Here is a 20,856-nt window from a genome sequence, read left to right on the forward strand (position 1 = left end):
GAAGAGCCTCCATTTGAGGGGTAGGAACTCAGGGCCACCACAAGGGTGTCAGATCTACCTGGCTAAATTTGGAATCCTTTAATCAAGTGTTGTAGCACTGCTGCGTCCTCGGGCTGTCTGTCACGGGTGAGCTATTGCAGCATAGACTTCCCATTGGCTAACCCAAAACAGAGACTGGGAGGAGCCCCTTACTTACAACACCTGTCATTTCCACATGGTGCAAGAGAGCCCCTGAAACTCTCTCAGTGGCCCGGTCCCAGAGCTAGCAGGTTGTAGCTCATGGTGCTGTTGAAATCCAACTCCTGTTTGAAGAGTTTGGGCCCAAGGAGGTAGGCTGGTTTGTTTCTTAAATGTTTAAATGTTAATCCTTCCATTTGCTTTAAGCAAGGTTAAAAAAATATATCAGACATTTCATTAGAAAAACATGCACGTATATCAAAACAATGTGTTGATCAGTGTTGTCAAATTTCTTATTAAAGTCAGAGTTCTTTAACTGTTGGCAAAATCATCAGATACTTTATCATCAGCTCTTTATCTGTCTTTTTAATTTTAGTTGCTGATATGTGTTCAAGATGAGTGGGATGGGAGAAAATACCTCTGACCCATCCAGGGCAGAGACAAGAAAGCGCAAGGAATGTCCTGACCAGCTTGGACCCAGGTTAGATTCTTGCTGGGGGGGTTTGGGGCGGGGGGTGGGATGGTGAGGGATTGGTATTTTATGTTAAAGCTTTGCATTTTTCTTTGTTATTTTAGTATCGATTTTAGTCCAAATTCAAATATAGTATTTAATTTTCTTCCTTAACAGTTAAACTTTTAAATGTTTTAGCTTTTATTTTGAATATGCTAATCAGTTAAAGATTTTATTCTTTATAAGAAAAAGGAAAGCTATATACTTCTGATGTCCCCTGTATATTTGACTCTAAATAACCAGTTCATTCTATAATCTTGAGTTTTTCATATTTTCTTTTCTGCTAGATCACAGAATATTGTAACCAGTAGATCCTGTAATAAAAAGATTTGTTCTTTGTGTTATACTGGGTTCTTATTTGTTTGCTGAAATCCATTTTCTTTTGAGTTAAAAATAAAGATGGTGGACCTTCAATGAAAAACAAAACAACTAAATAACTTAAAGCAAGTTTTATTTTATATATTTTGGTTGGAAGTGTATATTGTTAGAACCTCCATGTAGGGTAATTTGGCAGTATTGAAATTATAAATGCATATCCTCTTTGAACTAGCAGTTCCACTTCTAGGAATTGTTCTAGGATGTGCTTTCACATATCCAAGTGTACATTTGTGGTTACTCATAACAACATTGTTTATAATTATAAAAGATTAGGCAAAAACTGAATGGAGAGAACTTTAAACAGCTGTGGTACATCTGCAACCTAGAACACAATACAGTGATGATGAAGAATGAGAACATTCTATGGGTTAATACAAAAACGATCTCTTAAGAATATTGTGACATAGAAATAACAGGTTTAGAAAGTGTTGATGGAGCATACCACCATATGTACAAAAAAGGAATAAAAAGCATCTATTATTTATCTTGTTGTAGGATAACCGGGCAATATAGTTATTATCCATTTTGGTGGAAGAGAACTTGAAAAAGAGGGAAGAAAGGTAGAAGAGAGACTTTTTAGTCCAATAAAATATTTTAAAAGTTAAATGAAAACAGCCTTTTCAGGGCTGGGGATGTGGCTCAAGCGGTAGCGTGCTCGCCTGGCATGCGTGCAGCCCAGGTTTGATCCTCAGCACCACATACAAACAAAGATGTTATGTCTGCCGAAAACTAAAAAAATAAATATTAAAAAAAAAATTCTCTCTTAGAAAAGGCCGTTTTCTTTCTTTCTTTTTTTTATCTAAGAGCCAGTTTAATATATATATATATATATATATATATATATATATATATATATATATAGAGAGAGAGAGAGAGAGAGAGAGAGAGAGAGAGAGAGAGAGGTAATCAGATAGAGAGACAGTAGGGAAGAGGGCTAGGAAAAGTCATCAAGAAGGAAACGAGAGGAGTGTTTTATATTCCCTTCTCTCCCACTCTCGTTGCCAAACAAAACAATCCTATCTCCACATCCCAGCCCAGGCTGCTGGGTGCTGCCTGTAGATTTTCTAGTGCTTCCTGGTAAACCACAACTTTCTGGCTGTCAGACTGCATTTAATATGCAGGAATCCTACCTAGGGAGGCAGTTTGATAAATGGAAATTGTTCCTGGTAACAGGCTGTTGCCTACCGATGCCATGCTGAGCTGGTGCCATGTTTGGGTATACTTGTCTCTGAGCCTCTGCCCGGTGCGCTCTCAGGGCTCTTTGTAATCCAGTTTCCCTTTCTCACCTATTCGTCATTTATTTATTATCCTGTGCAATGTGGGGGTAGTATGGGTGAATTGGAGGGTAGCAGAGGAAGGCAGAGGGGCCAAAATGGGAACTAGGCTCTTCTAAGCCTTCAGCCACCCCATCTTTCACTGCACTTAATAAAATGGTGTAAAAATGAGACTTGGGGGGAAAAATCATCTTTTCCCTGCTCTTCTAGTAACTTAACTTGGTGATCCAGATAAATCATATAGCTGCTACAAAATGAAGAAATTATGTTAAATCTTAGGTGTATTGTTTAATAAAAATAAAACTGATGGAGACAAATACATGGACATATTTTACAAATATTTAAAGTTAGTGTAATGTAAAAATACAGAAATCTGCTATATATTAAACACCTGGCTTCTCTTCCTTATTGTATTGTTTTGAATTCATTTATTGCACCTCCCATGACACTTGAGAAAATAATTATACATTGTTATTATCAAAAGAAACATTTGAGTTGGCAGTTTTGTCAGATTCAAATAGAAGATTTTGTCCCTTCCTAACTTTTTAAAACTTTAGCTGAACTCAGACGGGTTGTTTGTATTTTGCATGTCATTCAGCTTGGACAGTTAACAAATATCCTAGGTCAGTTTCGCTTTTGTTTCGAGCTGTATTGTGACTTTTTGAATTATCTTTAAAGGGCTACTGGATTTGATTGCTATCGTCCTAAAAAAGTTCGAAACCAAGAAGATTTGTTTTCATTATTCATGTTTTACCAACAATCATTGAAATGTATTTATAGTTTTAACTAGTTTAACTTGCCTTTCTTCTTTTACTAATCTTAACTTCAAATATTTATAAATCTAACCTCTTTTACCTTTTTTAAAAACATTCCTTGGGCTGGCGATGTGGCTCAAGCGGTAGCGCGCTCGCCTAGCGTGCGTGCGGCCCGGGTTCGATCCTCAGCACCACATACAAACGAAGATGTTGTGTCTGCCGAGAACTAAGAATAAATAAATGTTAAAATTCTCTCTCTCTCTGTCCCCCTCTCTCTCACTCTCTCTTTAAAAAAAAAAAAAAAAAAAAAAATTCCTTTATTTATTTGCCAATAAATTGGAGTCCAACTGGTATGAAACACTGTGTTAAGCACTATAGTAAACAAAATCATGGAGAATCTTGTCATGTTGAAGCCGATAGTACAGTGGGAGAGGTTAAACACATTGAACAAATAATCACATAAGTAATAAATGTATAATTACAAACTGGTATAAGTTTGAATTTTTTAAAACATGCAAGATTTTAGGACAAATTGGTTTTTACCCTCCTAAAGTGCTTCTGTGTTTATATAGGTAACTCTTGTTTGCTATGTTTTATTAAAACTAGCTTATTGTGTTTATCTTTTCATATTCTTAAACTAAAATATGTTCCTCCTTTTTAGCCCCAAAAGGAACACTGAGAAACGTAATCGTGAACAGGAAAATAAATACATAGAAGAACTTGCAGATCTGATTTTTGCAAATTTTAATGATATAGACAACTTTAACTTCAAACCTGACAAATGTGCAATCTTAAAAGAAACTGTGAAGCAAATTCGTCAGATCAAAGAGCAAGGTAAGAGGACTGAATTAATATCTTAGAGAGTAGAGTTGGTTTCTGTTTTTCTATGTGTGAGAAGTCCGTTCAGAGTCCCTTTCATCCATTTCTTATGCTTAAATTATTGATGAGGAAATGATGTCACAGTATAAGATGAATGCAAGTATCACTTGCCGTGGTTTATAAATAGGCTTTGTATAAAATTCAACCATTCATTCCCTAAAGACAGGGGAGACTGAGGTGAGTCAGGGTGATCTAACGCTTCATATAGTAAACTCAATTAGGGGGGCCCACTGGTTCTCCTGTCCCACTTGAAGTTTTCATAGCTTGCACAGTAAGTGACTGTCATAATTTGCAAGTAAGAAGCCAGTTTGAGATGGAAACCAGAAGTAAGGAAGTGAACCACCTCCTGTTTCAGCTAGTCAGCATATTTGATTAAGTCTGAGTCTCAACTGGCCATGCCACTGGATTAGAATTTCATATCCTGAATGACAAGAGATTCGAAAGGCTCTAATCTCCAGTAAAAATTCTTTTGTGAAGTGGAAACCCAGAACGTGACAGCTTTCTTCCTGTGGTTTTCTTTTTTTCTGAGATAATTTTATGCTTCTCTTCTTTGATATTTTTGCCTACAGAAAAAAAATTAAGAAAATAATATTTTGAAAACACTTTTGACTTTGTGGTGCCAAAAATAAATCTCAGGCATGTATGAGCAGTGTCTCGGTGCTCAGAACTAATATGTGCTCTGAAGTATCCATATGCTCCTTTCCTTCAGGGCCAGGGAGATTATCATCTCTTGTATTGTTTTTGAATGCATCCTCTTCGAGGTCATATTTTTTAATCTACCTTTTATATAATATTTGAAAAGGCATATTTTAGAAAAATAGTTTGTCTTTACATATAGATATAGGAGCTTCAAACTACATTTGCTCCTGATCGATCATAAAATCTTGCTACCTGTTAGTGTATTATCATCACAGCATTTTTTTTTTTTTGCAGTGCTGGGTATGAGGTAAGTTTTAAATAGAACTATATTTGTTTTATCTTCTAAGAACTTTAACGTATACATATAGCATATACAACTCATACCAGTCCACTCTGAAAATCAGCCTTTATTTTCTGGTTCCTCCATCAAAATTATACATAGTGCTCAACATCCAAGAGGATTCTTGTTTCAATGCCCGTCTTTTCATCTCCTCTTTCTTTTCCCTTTTAGGGTTCACTGGTTACCAAACCTTACTTTTAATCTCAGTTTTATACCATCTTCATTTTTTGTGTCAGCATGTAGATAGAGTAACATTCCTAGAACTCCTGGGAGAGATGGTTGGTTGATGTTTCCTGTTTCTAGTTGCTAATGTCATTGCAGTAGAGAAATCCTTAAGCTGCTTGTTTCAGGTTTCTAAGAATTTTGAATGATTCAATTTTGTGAAAACTGCATGTTAGGTAGCACTTTCATGTTTTAAAACAATCATATATGTTTTTTTAACCACTACAAAAGTCTTATGCAAGTTTTTTAAGTTTTGCAAAAGCTTGGTAATTCCCCCTTCAAACCATAAAACATGTTGAGATGTGTCATGCTAGTCCTGTGCCATGCCTTAACTGCAGTGTTAATAATAAGGCTGCATGCCATAACCACCCAAGAAGCAGCAATAATAAACACCCTGTCACGGCGTATTCTTCCAATAATGCTTCTGCTAATTTGAAAAGCAGCATGTTTTGAAAGGGGAAGCAAAAGTTAAATACCAAACAAAAAAAATTGAAATGCACAAATAGACTTTTGAATTCTCAAGTAATCGAATAGTTTAAGAATATTCCTGGTATAATAAATTGTTTTAAAAAAAGGCAGAATCATATTAAACAGAAGGTAAGTATGGGTTCTGGTACCACTTAGGAGCTTTTTGAATCTGGGCAAATTATTTTCTTTCTCTGAAACAATCTACTCATAGAGAATTGAGCACACCTAGGTCACATGGCTGCTGAAGAAATTATGAGTTGTATACCCGTCGTAGTAAATGTTCAGTTCCATATTAAGGAAGAAAAACTATCCTTTATTTCTTCACCTTTATTAAAATCTTCAGACAGTTAACCCTTCCTTCAGGTAGAAAGCAAAAGGGAAAAGGTTTAAGGATGGTTATTAAAATTCTTTCTCCAGAGCCATTTGAAGAAAGTAAAATTTTTCTTCAGCCAGAGAACTCTGCCCAGCCCATGCATACCTCTGACATTCAACCAAAGTCCAAGGACAACTACTGAATCATGCCTAAGCCCTTCCTTCTCACTCTGGGTCTCCCCTGTCCCTACCTGCAACTGCTTTCTCTAACAATTAGTATAAGTAAAATGCAACTATCATCTTTTCATCATTATCCAAACTTAACTGATTTCAGTTGCACTTATCAGCCTGAATAAAATTAACTTGGGAGTTCAGGAGAACATGCCCATTCCATACTAAGTCTGCATCCTAAAAAGTTAAGCTGGTGTGCATGAGGTGCCATACTAAAAAAGTACTGAAAAACAAACAAGGCAGGACTCATCATCATGGAACCCCTATAGTATCAGAAGCTATACACATCAGCCAACCATCTTTCCCTCATCAGCTGCCCCTCAACTCTCCATATGCTTTATGGAAGAGGAGAGAGGAAAAGGGTATTTTTAGAATGGCCTAAAGGACAAGAATTGGGAGGTGAAAATACCAGCTGTTTAAATTAATGATCATAGTAGATACCAGCCCACATGAGCATGCATGTTTCAGTGGACCTTGTGGAAACAGAGCAAGTACACACAAGAGTTTGATGCGACTAGTGTGATCACTTAAATACGGAATTCCATTCATGTTGGTGGTTTTCCATTGGCCAGCGTTCATAGGTCCTTAGTTATTAACTAAGTTAGGAACTTAGTAATTAAGCTAGACCTTCTGTTATGACTAGCTAAAATCTCTTTGGGAATTTTTTAATGCCACAGAAGACTTAAATAGTTCTTACTGTGTGCCAGGCACTTTTGAAAGTACTTGGATTTGGTAACCTATTTTTCATTCAAAACATGCCACAGAAGGGTATGTTGTTTTCCCCCTTTCCAGGTGAGGAAACTGAGACAAGGGTAGTTAACTAGTGTCTTGGCAGAGTCACATTCCCTAAGCAGGACAAGGATGAAATCCAGGAAGTCTGGCTCCAGAGTCTGCATTTCAGCCATTGCAGCAGCCTCCTACCCCCACCCCAGAGGCACTTTACCACCGAGCTATACCCACAATGCTTTTTTATTTTTTATTTTAAGACAGGGTCTCACTAAGTTGCTGAGGCTGGCCTCAAACTTGTGATTCTTCTGCCTCAACCTCCCAAGTCACTGAGGTTATAGGCATGTGTGCCTTCACACCCAGCTTCACAGCAGCCTTTTGATGTTAAAATGTGATGCTTATTTTTATTACTATGATAATTATAAACATTTAAAACTTTCATCTTCTATAACTTAGAAACAGCAGTCTTAGACAGCAAATATTCTTTTTACCCTAATTGGAAAGACTGATACTGCTTCCATTCCACAGAAGAATTATTAAAAGTATGAAAAATATAAGTGATTTAATTTTGGATTACTGTGCTCAATTTCATTCTCTTTAGTTGGAAACTTTACCATTTGTGTAGAAAACAGATGGTGATTCCTGTTCTCCTAGAAAAATAAAATTGAAATGTAAAATGACTTTAAAAATTGGGGAAGTTTTAAAATGAATACATTGTTACTGTTGTGTTTAAAGTAATACCTCCTCTGTTAGCCCAAAGTAGCCACAACTTTCTCTTTTTCCTAAAATAATTTGAATGAGTTTTTGATTCTGCTCTTGGTGTTAATATTCTTTATAACTGACCGAAAAAGAAAATTTTATGTACATATTTGCTTTGAAAATTGAATAATTTGTAAGTGAAGTCAGTTTTGTGTTCTCCCACACACAGCTGGAAAAGGTCCTGTGAACTTCAGTGTTCTCATTTTTGCTGAGGTCCTGTAGCTATACTGTTGAGCTGTCTGAACCAAGTTTACATCCAGGTCAAAGATGTTGATTCCCTGGATTCTTTGCTGGACATTTTCCATTTGTGTCTTTCCACCTTTATCCTCTTGCCTTTGGCTTTGGGAGGCTGACTTTCAGGAATTATGTCAATGGATCTTCATCACCTTTTCTCTTGTTGGATATGGTCAATGGGGAGCTCCAGGAAGAGGTAGAGAAGGAAAAGAAAGTCTCTGGGAGCCTTCCTGGAAGGGTAACCTCAAGCTGACTGTGATTCTTCCACAAGCTTAGTGTTTCACTCAGGATGAGCCTGTGTAAGTCTCACCTTGAAGGATCTACCCACATCCCTCCCTCACATCCCCACAGACCTTGGGGTTATGACGGCTCCTAGGCTCTTTCTGGCCCCGGGATTCTGAACTCTGGTATCGAAGTGCTCTGCCTCCATATGTGTTTCATTAAACCCACCTTGATCTATTAAGATGAGTTTTATTATTTGAAAATCTTTTGCTTCTCCATTTAAGTCCACTTTTGATGCAGTGTATTTGAATAGGGAATTTATCAGTTAATGGAAAATCAGAGCTGGGCATGGTGGCACATGCCTGTAATTTTAGCTACTCAGCAGGCTGAGACAAGAGGAACGTAAGTTCAAGGCTAGCCTTGACAACTTAGTGAGACTGTCTCAAAAAATTTTGAAAAGGGCCTAAGGAAGTAGCTTGGTTGTAGAATGCCTTTGGGTTCAATCTGCCCCAAAAGAGAGAGAGAATTGGTTTCAAACTTTTTGTTGTTGTTGTTGTTAAGGCAGCTTTATTAGTGAACAACAGAAATGAAAATGTATTACAAAACCTGGGTTGGTATAAGCTAGATTGAGGGAGAAGTTACTGACTGGAGCTGGCAACCTGCAAGATCATTTAAGTGATATAGTTATGATTATTCAAATTATGTAATTTTGGTTTATAGTGCTGATATGAGAATAGTAGGATTCTCTATTGCTTCATATGCATGTGAATTTGCCCTAATATTGAGGATAGCATCAAAAAATAAAGAAGCATTTTAAGGGGGGAGGGAGGCTATTGATATGGTGGAGTCAACAAGGAGAGCCAGTTATTGAATTCTCAAAAATGTTCAAGCCAATTGTTAAGCACAGCCATTATTAGTAATCATATAGACTTATAATTGGATTATATAAAACAAAGCTAAGGAAAACTAAAACTGTATTTTACCTTTATGTTCTAGAAACTATTTGTGTTTTGCATTTATATGGTTGGAATACTATATGATCTTGCCTGTTATGTGTATATTCCTAAGTCTCATAAAAATATTCCCACCATAGGAACTGGTACACAAGCAACTCAGAGCTTGATTTATTCTTTTGTTAGCCGTCAGTCTAGACTTAATAAAGGCAAAAATGTTAATAATTATTAACTTCTAACATTTTAACATTAAATAGCCATGCATGGAGGTGGGGCTGGGGTTGTGGCTCAGCAGTAGAGTACCTGCCTAGCAAGTGAGAGGCCCTGGGTTCAATCTTTAGCACCACATGAAAATAAATAAAATAAAGGTATTGTGTCCAACTACAACTAAAAAATAAATATTTTAAAAAGTAGCCATGCATGCATACTCACAAAATGTTACTCAGTTCAACAAAGGTGTCACTCATGAATTGACAGTTTAATTCATACATCTTCATTATTTTCTTTTTGTCTTAATCATTAACTTAAATGGAAATTTCAACAAACATTCATTTGGAACTCTGCTCTTTTGTCATTTGTAATCATGGGTAATACAAGAATGTGGCAAAAACCAACCGGAGAATTCTATTCAAGAATCAATTGGCCATATTGAGTTTATCATAAAGAGAATTGTATATTTTATTATCATTTATAAATTACTATATATCCTTTATGCTAGAAAAATTCATAATAAATTTATTGTGATGCATCACCCCTCCAAAGTCAGTTTTTAAGCATTTGCTAATATACTGTTGGATGAACAGGTCATATTGGTAAATGTAGAAATTCATAAACTAACAGAATTATTTTAAAATTCAAGGAAACAGTAATAAAAACAACTGCAGCACTTATAAGCAAAGTGTAAGAACCTATTAAAAATGTATTCTTTTCCTTCCCGTTCTTTCTTCCCCCATGTTAAATGCATGAAATTCTTATGATGGAAATTCAGTTATTCAATACTAAAGCATAGTCATGAACTCGTAGCTGTCACCAAAGTAAGCAAAAGTGTTCTGGTATAAGGTCCCTTCCAGCAATAGGATGTCTTTAAATCTGGCTTTTAGAGGTGAGGCTTCCAGACATTGCTTATGTTCCATGTGATAAAAATCTTACAGTGAAGGACGAGTCATCAACTAGAAGGTATAAGATAAGTGATGAACCTGCTCTCTCTCTTCCCCAAGCCGTGTGCAAGTTTGTTAACTTCTCTGAGCCTTTATTTCCAAATCTATTAAAGGGGGATGCCCACTTCATGAAGTTGTCTTGTGACGATGATGTTTGATAATATTTATAAAGAGCTATACCTAGTGCTTGGCACATTGAAAGATTTAATTAACAGCATTTTTATTACTCTTATCATTGTTTCTGACATCATCACTTGAAGGTATCATTTAATCTAGATTTTCTTTCTGAGGACATCATAACAATTTTGGGATATTTTCTGTTATAACTTTAAGCTTCATATTCTTAAAATCTTTTTATTTTAATACAGATATTAGTAGAAGCTGTCAAAACTGTTTAGTCAGAAAAATCAGAAGTGTGTCACTTCTTGTAACCACTTCTGAACCCTTCCCACCAGATCTGTTACCACTGGACTCTTGTGTCTGCCTCCTGCTAGACCACATCACCTGGGGACATTTATAAGAATTTTACTTTAAGGGGAACTAAAAAGGGCAAGAGTCTTGATAGTTTTGACTTCATCTTCAAGCAGGAAAGAATCTGGCCCTAGCTTACTTGAAGATCTAAAGCTGTTCTATGTTTATGTTTATGTTTATGTTTCATGCATCTGGAAAGAAACTAAATTTTATTTTTTTGATAATAAACTTAGGTTCAGCAGTCTATACTTGATACTGTAATTTTTAATGAGATAAAATATTTTTCCACTGAGCGGGACTTAGTTCATTTTTGGTTCACATTATTAATAGAATCATTAAAATCAGTGAGCAGGGATAGAATTCCTATTGTCTTTTCTCCTTGGAGTCCCTTCATTATTTTATTTCATTAAATTACATGGAAGGTGTTTGGGGGGTTTTGTTGTTGTCATTATTGTTGAACAGCTTTCAGGTGAAAAGGATATAAATCATTTAATATATCCTTTTTATTGGTTATTCAAAACATTACAAAGCTCTTGACATATCATATTTCATACATTAGATTCAAGTGGGTTATGAACTCCCATTTTTACCCCAAATACAGATTGCAGAATCACAGCGGAGACCGCTGCCAAAGCCTCTGCGGAAGCCACCCCTTCCGGGCCCCCGGGACCTCTGGGACCTCCCACTGCACTGGCGTCATCCGCCATTTGGTGTTTTTCCAGAGAAGAAGCTAGGGTATATTTTGAAATCTTAGAAAGATAAAATATTTTTTAACTTTTTATAATCATTTTTACAACCTTTTAATTAATATGGACTACTTTCCTTAATGGTTTAAATCAGACATTTTGTTATTCACTGGTTGGTTTAGGTTTAAAGAAAATTTTTTCATAGGTATTTTGGTTTTTATTTGCTTTTTTTAAACAAATTAGTAACAACAATTCTGTTTTCCAATCTGTTGTACTGGTAGAACAAAAGAGAGGGAAAGATGACTATTTTTGTGGACCTTAAGACTTAAGATAATTTTCAAGCTGAGATGGCTTTTACTTTATTGTATGTGCAACTGCTTTAATTGGTCCTCCCAAGAAGGCTTTATTTTTCCAGTTGTGTGAATTGGGTGATGTGTGTATAAGAACCCACAAAACATAAATTTACTCTCTTTACAGTCTTTAGGTATACCTGATTCTACTATTAACTGTGCATGTTGCTGTACACAGATCTCTAGAACTTTTTCACCTTTCATATCTGAAACTCTAGACATGTTGAACAGCAAGTCTGTTCACCCCCTACCACCTTCAGATCCTGGTAGCCATCATTCTACTCTATGTCCTACTCAGAGGCGTCTGACTACTTTAGATATCTTACCTACGTGGAATCACACATTGTTTGTCTTTTAGTGATCAGCTTATTTCACTTAGATAAAGTCCTCAAGGTTCATCTATGTTTTTAGCATATGACAGAATTTCCTTCTTTTCTAAGGCTGGATAATATTCTATTATAAGCATATACCACATTTTCTTTATCCATTTATTTTTGTTGGACATTTGTGTTGTTTTCATATCTATTGTAATAATGTTTCAGTACCCATGGGGGTGCAAATGTCTCTCCAAGATCCTGTTTTCAATTATTTTGGATATATACTCAGAAGTGGGATTATTTGGTTATATGGTAATTCCATTTTTAATTCTTTAAGGAATGTCCATTAAATTACTGCTCATAGTGGTTGCATCATTTTACATGTTCACCAGCAGTGTGCAAGAATTCCTGCTTCTTCATATTTATATATTTGCCAGCACTTGTCATTTCCTTGTTTTTTTTTTTTTTTTTTGGATGATGGCCATACTGATGGGTTGGAGGTGATAATCTCATTGTGGTTTTCATTTGCAATTCCCTAATGGTTAGTGATGTTGAAATATTTTCCAAGAAGACATTTTGAAAACAGTAAGGATCTGCTACCAGTTTGAATCACAGAATGCCTTCTATATATGCTGAATAGTTTAGGGCACTAAACATGATCATCAGTCAAGACTGTGGGGAAGAGATTCTGAGGTTCAGGAAGGTGGTAAATCTGATGTCAGTAGGAAAATGAGAGAAAACCACAATGGCATTGAGGTCTCCTTTCTAGACATTTTGCCTCGTTTCAGCTGTTTCTTATGTTCCCCTAAAAATATTTCTTTCCCTGAGCTTTTTACATTATACTTTCCTTATGCAGGTTTCAAGGAGGAGATAAATGTTACGGATGGCCTTCCCAGACCATTGGTTGTCTGTCTCTCTCCAGTTTTGGAATGGGTGAACTAGGGCTATGTCACTCCACAGTTCTTTCTTCTTCTTACGACTGTTCTTCACTCTGAAATATGTTAGTTTATTTCTGTCATCACTGGTAATAAATATAGGAGTCCATTTTTTATGCTCTCTTTTCCCCAAGGCGTTATTCTTAAGGTATTAACTCTAGGAAAACAATAGTAGTGTTCTTCACCTCAGCTTTGTTGGTAGAAATAGGAGATTCTTAACAGCCTGTGCTTTGTGGGGAGTGCACAAACTACTAAAAATTGACCTTCTGCAGTTTTAGACTTTGAGAATATAATTGTTGCTCTAGATTGTACTTCAGGATTGCTCTTGTCAGTATATCAGATCTTGAATTGTATTTTGTTACAGGTTTTTTAAGGATGTTATGGGTTTCTAAGACGGCAGGAGGTAGTTCACTGAATTACAAGAATTGTAGTCTTCATTATAATAATTATTGATTAAAGACTCTGGATACTAATTAACTTTAACCTGAGAATTGATTTTAATTTGACCCTTTTATTGTGGTAAATATACATAACATACAGTTTTTAAGTACATAGTTCAGTGGCATTAAGTACATTCACATTGTGCAGCCATCACCACTGTTCATCTTCTATGAAATTACTATTCTGAGTACCTCATAAGTGTAATAATACCTTCTTACTCAGTCCATTGATTACCTCTGATTGCAAGACTCCTTCAGGATTGGTGTTATTCCCTATGTTTTGTTGATAAGGAAACTGATCCATTGAAACAATAGTGCTGTGGCTCAATGGTAGTGCACTTGCCTGGCATGTGTGAGACACTGGGTTCAATTCTCAGCACTGCATATAAATAAATAAAATAAAGGTCTATCAACAAGAAAAGAAAAGAAATAATACTAAGGTTGAGGCCTTCAAACTGTTAGGTGACGAAGTAGAATTCAAGCTTAACCAATGGGTCATGCCAAAGCTGTGGTCTTCTGTGTCCCATCATCTGCCTCTGAGAATGATGGTCACACCTTTAACTTTGCCTGTGTTTATTATGACAGAATATTTCTGTGTGTTCCACAGAGAAATTACAAGAGCAGCACACTCAAAATCAAAGTCAAGGTTTATAGTAGTTACTGCTATGTCATTAGGGATAGTTTTAACACATTAAAAGAAGAAATGTTGATGGTGATTTTGGGTTACATGTGGTTTTATTAAGAATCTTCATGGGACTGGGGTTGTGACTCAATAGTAAAGCACTCACCTAGCATGTGCGAGGCACTGAGTTCGATCATCAGCATCACATAAAAATAAGTAAAATAAAGGTATTGTGTCCAACTACAACTAAAAAAAAAAATAATAAAAAGAATCTTCAATCTTACTGTGACTTCAGGCAAAGGCTGACTTCCACTGTATAATTGCCTCTCATCCAGGTTCCTGTGCAGTCTACACACCTAAGCAGTTCTAACCAGGCACCTGAGGAGTATCTACGAAGGGAAGAGTAAAAAGGAAAGGTTATCCTCTCCCCTCCAGATGCTATGGTGCTTGTTGATTAGTGAGAAGAGTTTCTCACTTATTTTAAATACCATGTTCTTGTATTCAGGGTATTCACGTTTTTCTGGGGTCTTAAAAGGAACATAAAATCAGAGGTACCATGGTGTCCTCTATAATGCTGGTCCTGCTTGGCAACTCATTTCATAGGTGGCTGTAGTGTGGTGTGTGAATCACAGCAGGATATGACCACAGCGTATTTGCAATTGTGGTAAAGAGAACTCTTAAAAAGCTACACATGCTATGTCGCAGGATGAGATGGAAAGTGGATGTCTAGAGCCAAGAGGGTAGTTCAGTTAAAACAGTGATTTTATATGACCATTTATAGTTACAGCACATGGGAATATCAGGACCTTTGATCTAACAATGTGGTAGCAAAGATATATAGAATATATAAGTGAGCTTATAAAATAAAGGAAGGAAGTATAGAATTTACATTGTACACTTTCAGAAGCAGAATCACCTTGGCTAACAAGGAAGCTTTAATTTCAGGACTGATTACTTGAGTGGGCCTCTAATGCTGAGGATTGTACAGTGTTCTAGATAGGGAAGCCACATTTCAATCAGGAAGCACTTCTTTTTTTTTTTAATACCTTTATTTTATTTATTTATTTTTATTTGTTTCTGAGGATCGAACCTAGTGCCTCACGTGTGATAGGCAGACACTCTACCACTGAGCCACAACCCCAGTCCCAAGAAGCACTTCTTTACAAGCATTTCAGATAACTATTTAAGGAAAGTCCAGAAGAAATTTGAATCTTCCTTAATGCTTCCTTAATGTTTCACTGTTGTTTCTTTTCTCATTCTATAAATATTCACTTTTATATTTATTTTTGTTTTATTAAAGAGAGACCCCTCCCTCTAGTTGTATAAGCTCTGGACCCTACCAAACATGTAGATCCCTCTTGATACTCTATCAAAAGTTTGCATACCAGCCAATCTGTAATCCACACTCCATTAAGAGCCACAGTGACAAGAAGAGCCATGTACAGAGTGCTTGCTTTGTACCTGGCACTGCTGTTTCATTCATGCAACACACCTGAGGGTAAGTTGAGTTATCTCCATATTACCAGAGAGGTACCTATAGTTTAGGTCTAGATGATAAACTTATCTAGACCACCAAGGAATAGAACTAGAATTCAGGTTCCAATCTTTGCCCAGCTTCACTGCCTCCCAGTGGAGAGGAATGATAAAATAAACATGCCACTCAGCTATTCACCCATGGTTTTGCTGGCCATTTGAAAGAAGTTGTTATGAGGGAATTGGGGAATATTTCTTGCAGATTCCAATTTTAGGAGGTGAGGTACACTTTCAAGGGAGCTTTTCCTGTCACTAAAAAAAATAAAAATCCAAAAAAGACTTCTTGATATTTAGCCAGAAAATTGGATACCAAGTTTATTTTAGAACATTCATTTTGTATCCTGTTGTGTACAGATGAAGAATTTTTCTGTCACAGTGAATGTTCTATTGTCTCATCATTTTATCTATCCATCTTATTTGTGCAGTGTAACTTCTATATACACAACAGCTCTGTCCTTGACAAGAAGGTATGTTCTCCCATTTCAGAAAATATATTGGAGATAGAATAGACTTTGCTGACAATCACTGTGACCACTGCAGTATTCATTGCATTTTGACCAAAAGTAAAGGAATGGATCTGAGAGCCAAGAGTACCTAGCTGTACACAAGATCATATAGAGTCTGTTACAGCTTGCATTCTGAAAGGAAAAAGTAAAATCTAAAATTCCACCTAAAAAATGAATTTGTGAGATTTCAAATATTTAAACTTAAACTTATGGATATCTATGCCTGTTTGAAAGGTACTTTTGCCTATGTATCTCCTTTTTGTCATTTTGTACAAAAGAAAGCCCAAATTCAGTATGCTCATGCAGAAAAGTTACTTGTTTGACCAGGAAAGAGAGGCTTCAGTTCGAGTGGACTTGGATTCTATTCTTCCAATATTAGAACTTTGATCATCTATACTACAGTTAGAGTCCTGCTGGGCCTGTCCATTTGGAAATAAGATGTTCCATCTTGTGGAATAAAAATGAAATAAATAATGCCAGTACTGGTGTATTGCCCCTTTCTGTACATTCATCACCATGATGGCTTTTTCCTCCCAGTTAATGTGTGATGGCAGACAACAGAATTCCTGGATCATTTTGGGGAGTCTGTTTCCTCTCCTTCCTTAGGCCTGGAATGCTGCTTGATACAGTGGTGATTTCTTAAGTCTTTCTCCATTAGGAGTCATGTGCATATATCACCATTTTATAAGATTCCAAGTGTTATGTTTATTTTATTATATCTGATGGGGTTGGAAAAGGAAAGGGGGGAGAAAAGCAAAATCTTTCATAATTTACATGATTATTCTTCTGTCCCTAAATTAAGTTCACCTTCTTAAAGTGTTTTTTCTTTTAACATAAGGGCATTTTGATTTATAGATCCTTCATGTCAGATTTGGAGGAAAAACAGTACATTTTATTTGCAATATTGTTTGAGTGCTGAAATTGTCAATAAAAAATTACTATTTTTGTCTCACTCTGGTATGATTGAATTTGAGAGTCAATTTCCTTCCCACATTGTCATTCTTTCTTAAGAAACAAATATGGAGAGTCTTCAACCTGTTAATTGGGTATGGTATTTTCCATTTAAAAAAAAATGCAGTTTTTTGTGATTGGATTCCTGAAGCAGTTCTACAAGCCTATCATTAACAATGCTTCTAACTAGAGTGGTTCTTAAAATATGGGGTGTATACAGCTATCTTTCAAATATAGAGAGATGATATTAAAAATAAGATATACTTTCTTTTAGAAGCATTACTAAATTTATTCTATGTCATTTCAAGTAATAGATACTATCCTCTGGGGCTCTATTTTTATTGATATTCAAAATAGCCTTCTTGCCCTAAAAGGCAGGACCCAGCCACCTGATGTTTATTACAGAGTAGAAGGTTACTGAGGCCAGTCCATCTGCACATCCATATAATTCCTGGAGAGCTGTGTCCTGGCTTAGATATGTCTAGAGGGACATATCTCATGGTTTCTCTAGTAGACCATCCTGACCTGTTCCCTATTCAAGCCTCTGCTTGCCATGCAGCACCAGTCAAGACTCTTAGGACAGGAACAATGTTTCAGAAGGGCTGGTGTGGGGGTTGGGGATATCCAAACATGGGGGTGTGGGCAGTCTGGAAGCCAGGGGCTCCTGTGGGCTCGTGCTGACAGAGCAAATCTTCAGAGACTCTGGACAAAGGTCACCTGTCTTCATAATAGGTCACCTGCTTCCACTAACCATGCCTTTATTTCTGATGGGATTTTTCTTCTCTGGTCCACTGCAGCACAAAATTCAGGTTTTTTTTTTATGGCACCTCCCAAAGCAAGCCATCCTCCCAACAACTTTTTCAAGATTGTTGAAGAATTGTTACTGCTAATAACAAGTAAAGCAAAATATAACAAGTACAATAATAAAGGAAAAGTCATTGATGTTCAGGAAGTCTTAATAAATTGTTTTTCAGATGTTCTTTGAAATATAAGGGAAGCTTGATTTCAGTCTCTGTCTACTCTCCACATCATCTTTGGTCTTTAGAAACCCTTCAGTTTATCTCTCTTAATCTCACAGAAAATGTTTGTGGTTTCCTTTCACTTCTGTAAAGATTTATCCCACTTGAGTTTATCTCTCCGGTCCCCTTTGTCTCTCTACTTTTCTCTCTTTCCTTAGGTTCTGTTGAAAGACAGGAAGAACACCTGGTACATTGTGGGTCTTAGATTACTTGAAGACTTAAAGTAAGGCTTATGTCTTGTTAGAGGAAACCTTCGGCTGATCTCTGAGGAGCTCCTTTGCCACAGGATGTTCTAAAAGGAATGCTAGGAAATGTGGGTGAGGCGTCCATGCAGTTTGAGGAGTGGGCAGGAACCTGCTCTGTCTCTTGAACTGGCACGTGTTGTCTCAAAGTGAATATGCATTACCTGACTGACCACTTGGACCTTTGAGTTTCAAATCTCTACCTAGTGGTTTCAAAGTCAGAGCAATTTTATCTCTGGTAATCTACTCAGTATAGTAGTTAATCAGAATTGCAAGAATATATTCTCTGTCCATTCACTCTTTGCCTAAAAGATACAGTAAAATTATTTTTGTTTAAAAAATTTCCATTAAAAATTTTCTGTTTTCCGGAAATGACCCATGGGGTTGTAAGGACTTGAACTTGAACATCATGAACTTGAAAGTAGAATGAGTTCAATGTCAGCATTCGTAAAGACCCATGATATCAGATATTCTTGTGCCACAGTCATTTATCTACTAGTTTCTCTTTTAGAGGCAAACTCAGTAGACTTACCTCTTTTAGTTCTCATATCAAAGTATCTTTCCCAAAAATAATTCTAACATTTAGATTTCCTAACCCATTTTTCTCTTTCATAACATTGTCACTTTGATTGTTCATCTTCTCCCAACTGTCTTTTGACTTTCCTTCTTATAAGGAGGTGGCTATTTCCCTATGTTGCTTCTCTTCCATATTCCTCTGAGGAACTTCTTAGGTACTTTGCACGTATCCCGTAAAAATCTTATTTTGAGGAGGTCAAGATCTTAAATTAAATTCCCAATTTCCATATTAGGATAAATAAGAGAAAAGATCTGTCACCAATGGGTTTTTAAATGTTCCGTTCCTGAGTTAGTGACTCAATATTTTCTTAGAAAGGATGGATCCTGTAACTAAACTAGTGTAGACACCTTTGTAGTTCAATGATGGCATGTTTTTCTCTTTTAAGTCCGCCACTTAACTGGGTTTAACTTTGAAAAATTAGCAAATTATTTTTATTTCTGTAGAGGTTGTTCTTAGCCTAAGTTTTTGAGACTTGTAAGTCTAATTTCCTTGCAACTTGGTTTATCCTGAGAGGGCAATATAAAAGATCATTAGCTTTCACATTTTTATTTTCCAAAATTCTTTTGAGTTGCTACACTTCAGAGAACTAATTAGGCCCCGTTAGCATCCTGAGGTGTATGCATTGTTCCTGGTGTGTTGATGGAAGTTTATTTTGAGTTAAGTAATCAGCCCTTGCCATGTTCATTCTCTGATGAAAGCATTCTTAGTGAAACTCTTAGATAGAGTCTCTATTCATTCAGCAACCAGATCAACGCTGTTTCCTAAACTTAACCCTCTACACAAGCTGGGTGTTTCAGCTAAATAAATAAAATACTTAAATTCGTGCTAAAACTAATGACAATAAATTTCAGATTTTCAATTCTTAAGTAAGTCTCTCACACTTCAAAAAGACATTCCACTAACCCCATCTTAGCTCTTGGCTTGACCTTAAACAGTGTACCTGCGTTAAACCCTAAAGAGGGCAAAGCTTGTCCTTTTTGTCTTTGTTTCCAACTACCCAATATCATGATTTCTTTAAAAAAAAAAAACTACTATTTTGAAAAGAAAATTCTGAATGAAAATTCTTATAAGGAGGTGGCTATTTCCCTATGTTGCTTCTCTTCCATATTCCTCTGAGGAACTTCTTAGGTACTTTGCAGTATCCTGTAAAATCTTATTTTGAGGAGATCAAGATCTCTGATGCAGTTAGAAATTAGAAAGTAAAATTCCTTGCCCCATTGCCCCATCTGTGTGTTTGGTCTGGTGAGCCCTTAAGGGAGTCTTAGTTGTTTTCTCCACTGACCCATCTCACAAGAAGATCCAATTCAAGTCAGATGGTACATTTTAGGGATATCTGTGTAGATGGTAAATGATTTGGGTGGACCTTCTGGAATTTTGAGATTCTCCAACAGAAATGACATCTGCTGAGCCAGAAGACACGAGTCAGTAAAGATGGTAGCACCTGAGAAGCCAGTGTTGTTACCTCAGCCTGGCCTGCTCAATTGGACACACTCCAGTTGAAGTGCACTCTAATGCATCATGTTCCCCTGGCTGGGCTTGTCTGGAGGGAGAAGGGTCAGGGCATTTCCATCCATGAGACAAATACTGTTGGCCAAAAAGCAGCATTATTATAATGTTTTTTTAAAAAAATTATATTTGAAAAAATATACATGTTTTATCTCAGTGTTAGTTTAAATTTATGTTTTCTGTGTTATCCTTGATAACTAAAGCAAAGAAATCCATTATTGTTTGACTGACTTTGGCTTAAATTTTAAATTTATTGGTAGGAAAACCATAGAAATGTTACTAAATTTAATGCATTAATAGCAATGTTTCAAAAATAATTGTAATGAACTATATTTTCTTACAAGGTTCTGATTCAATTTGTTTTATCACAAAGGCATATAATATTCTTTTCTGTTGTGGAAATTTGTCTATTTCTTTTCATTTTGACTTAGCCTTATGAAGTCTGTCCTCTCCATTTTTAAACC

General features: G+C 36.2%; 1 protein-coding gene across 1 annotated transcript in view; it reads left to right on the forward strand.

The window, feature by feature from the left end:
* The window catches only part of LOC308631405 (voltage-dependent T-type calcium channel subunit alpha-1I-like), a gene marked incomplete at its 3' end in the record, with an annotated part of 180,846 nt that overhangs the window by 78,404 nt on the left and 81,586 nt on the right, over positions 1 to 20,856 (forward strand). The window contains 2 exon segments of the mRNA XM_081262609.1: positions 554 to 658; positions 3,757 to 3,929. Of these exon segments, the coding sequence (XP_081118735.1) occupies positions 573 to 658; positions 3,757 to 3,929 (259 nt within the window). The 5' untranslated portion in view covers positions 554 to 572.

The sequence above is a fragment of the Spermophilus citellus genome, assembly GCF_964194105.1.
Source record: "Spermophilus citellus genome assembly, chromosome: 12".
Lineage (NCBI taxonomy): Eukaryota > Metazoa > Chordata > Mammalia > Rodentia > Sciuridae > Spermophilus > Spermophilus citellus.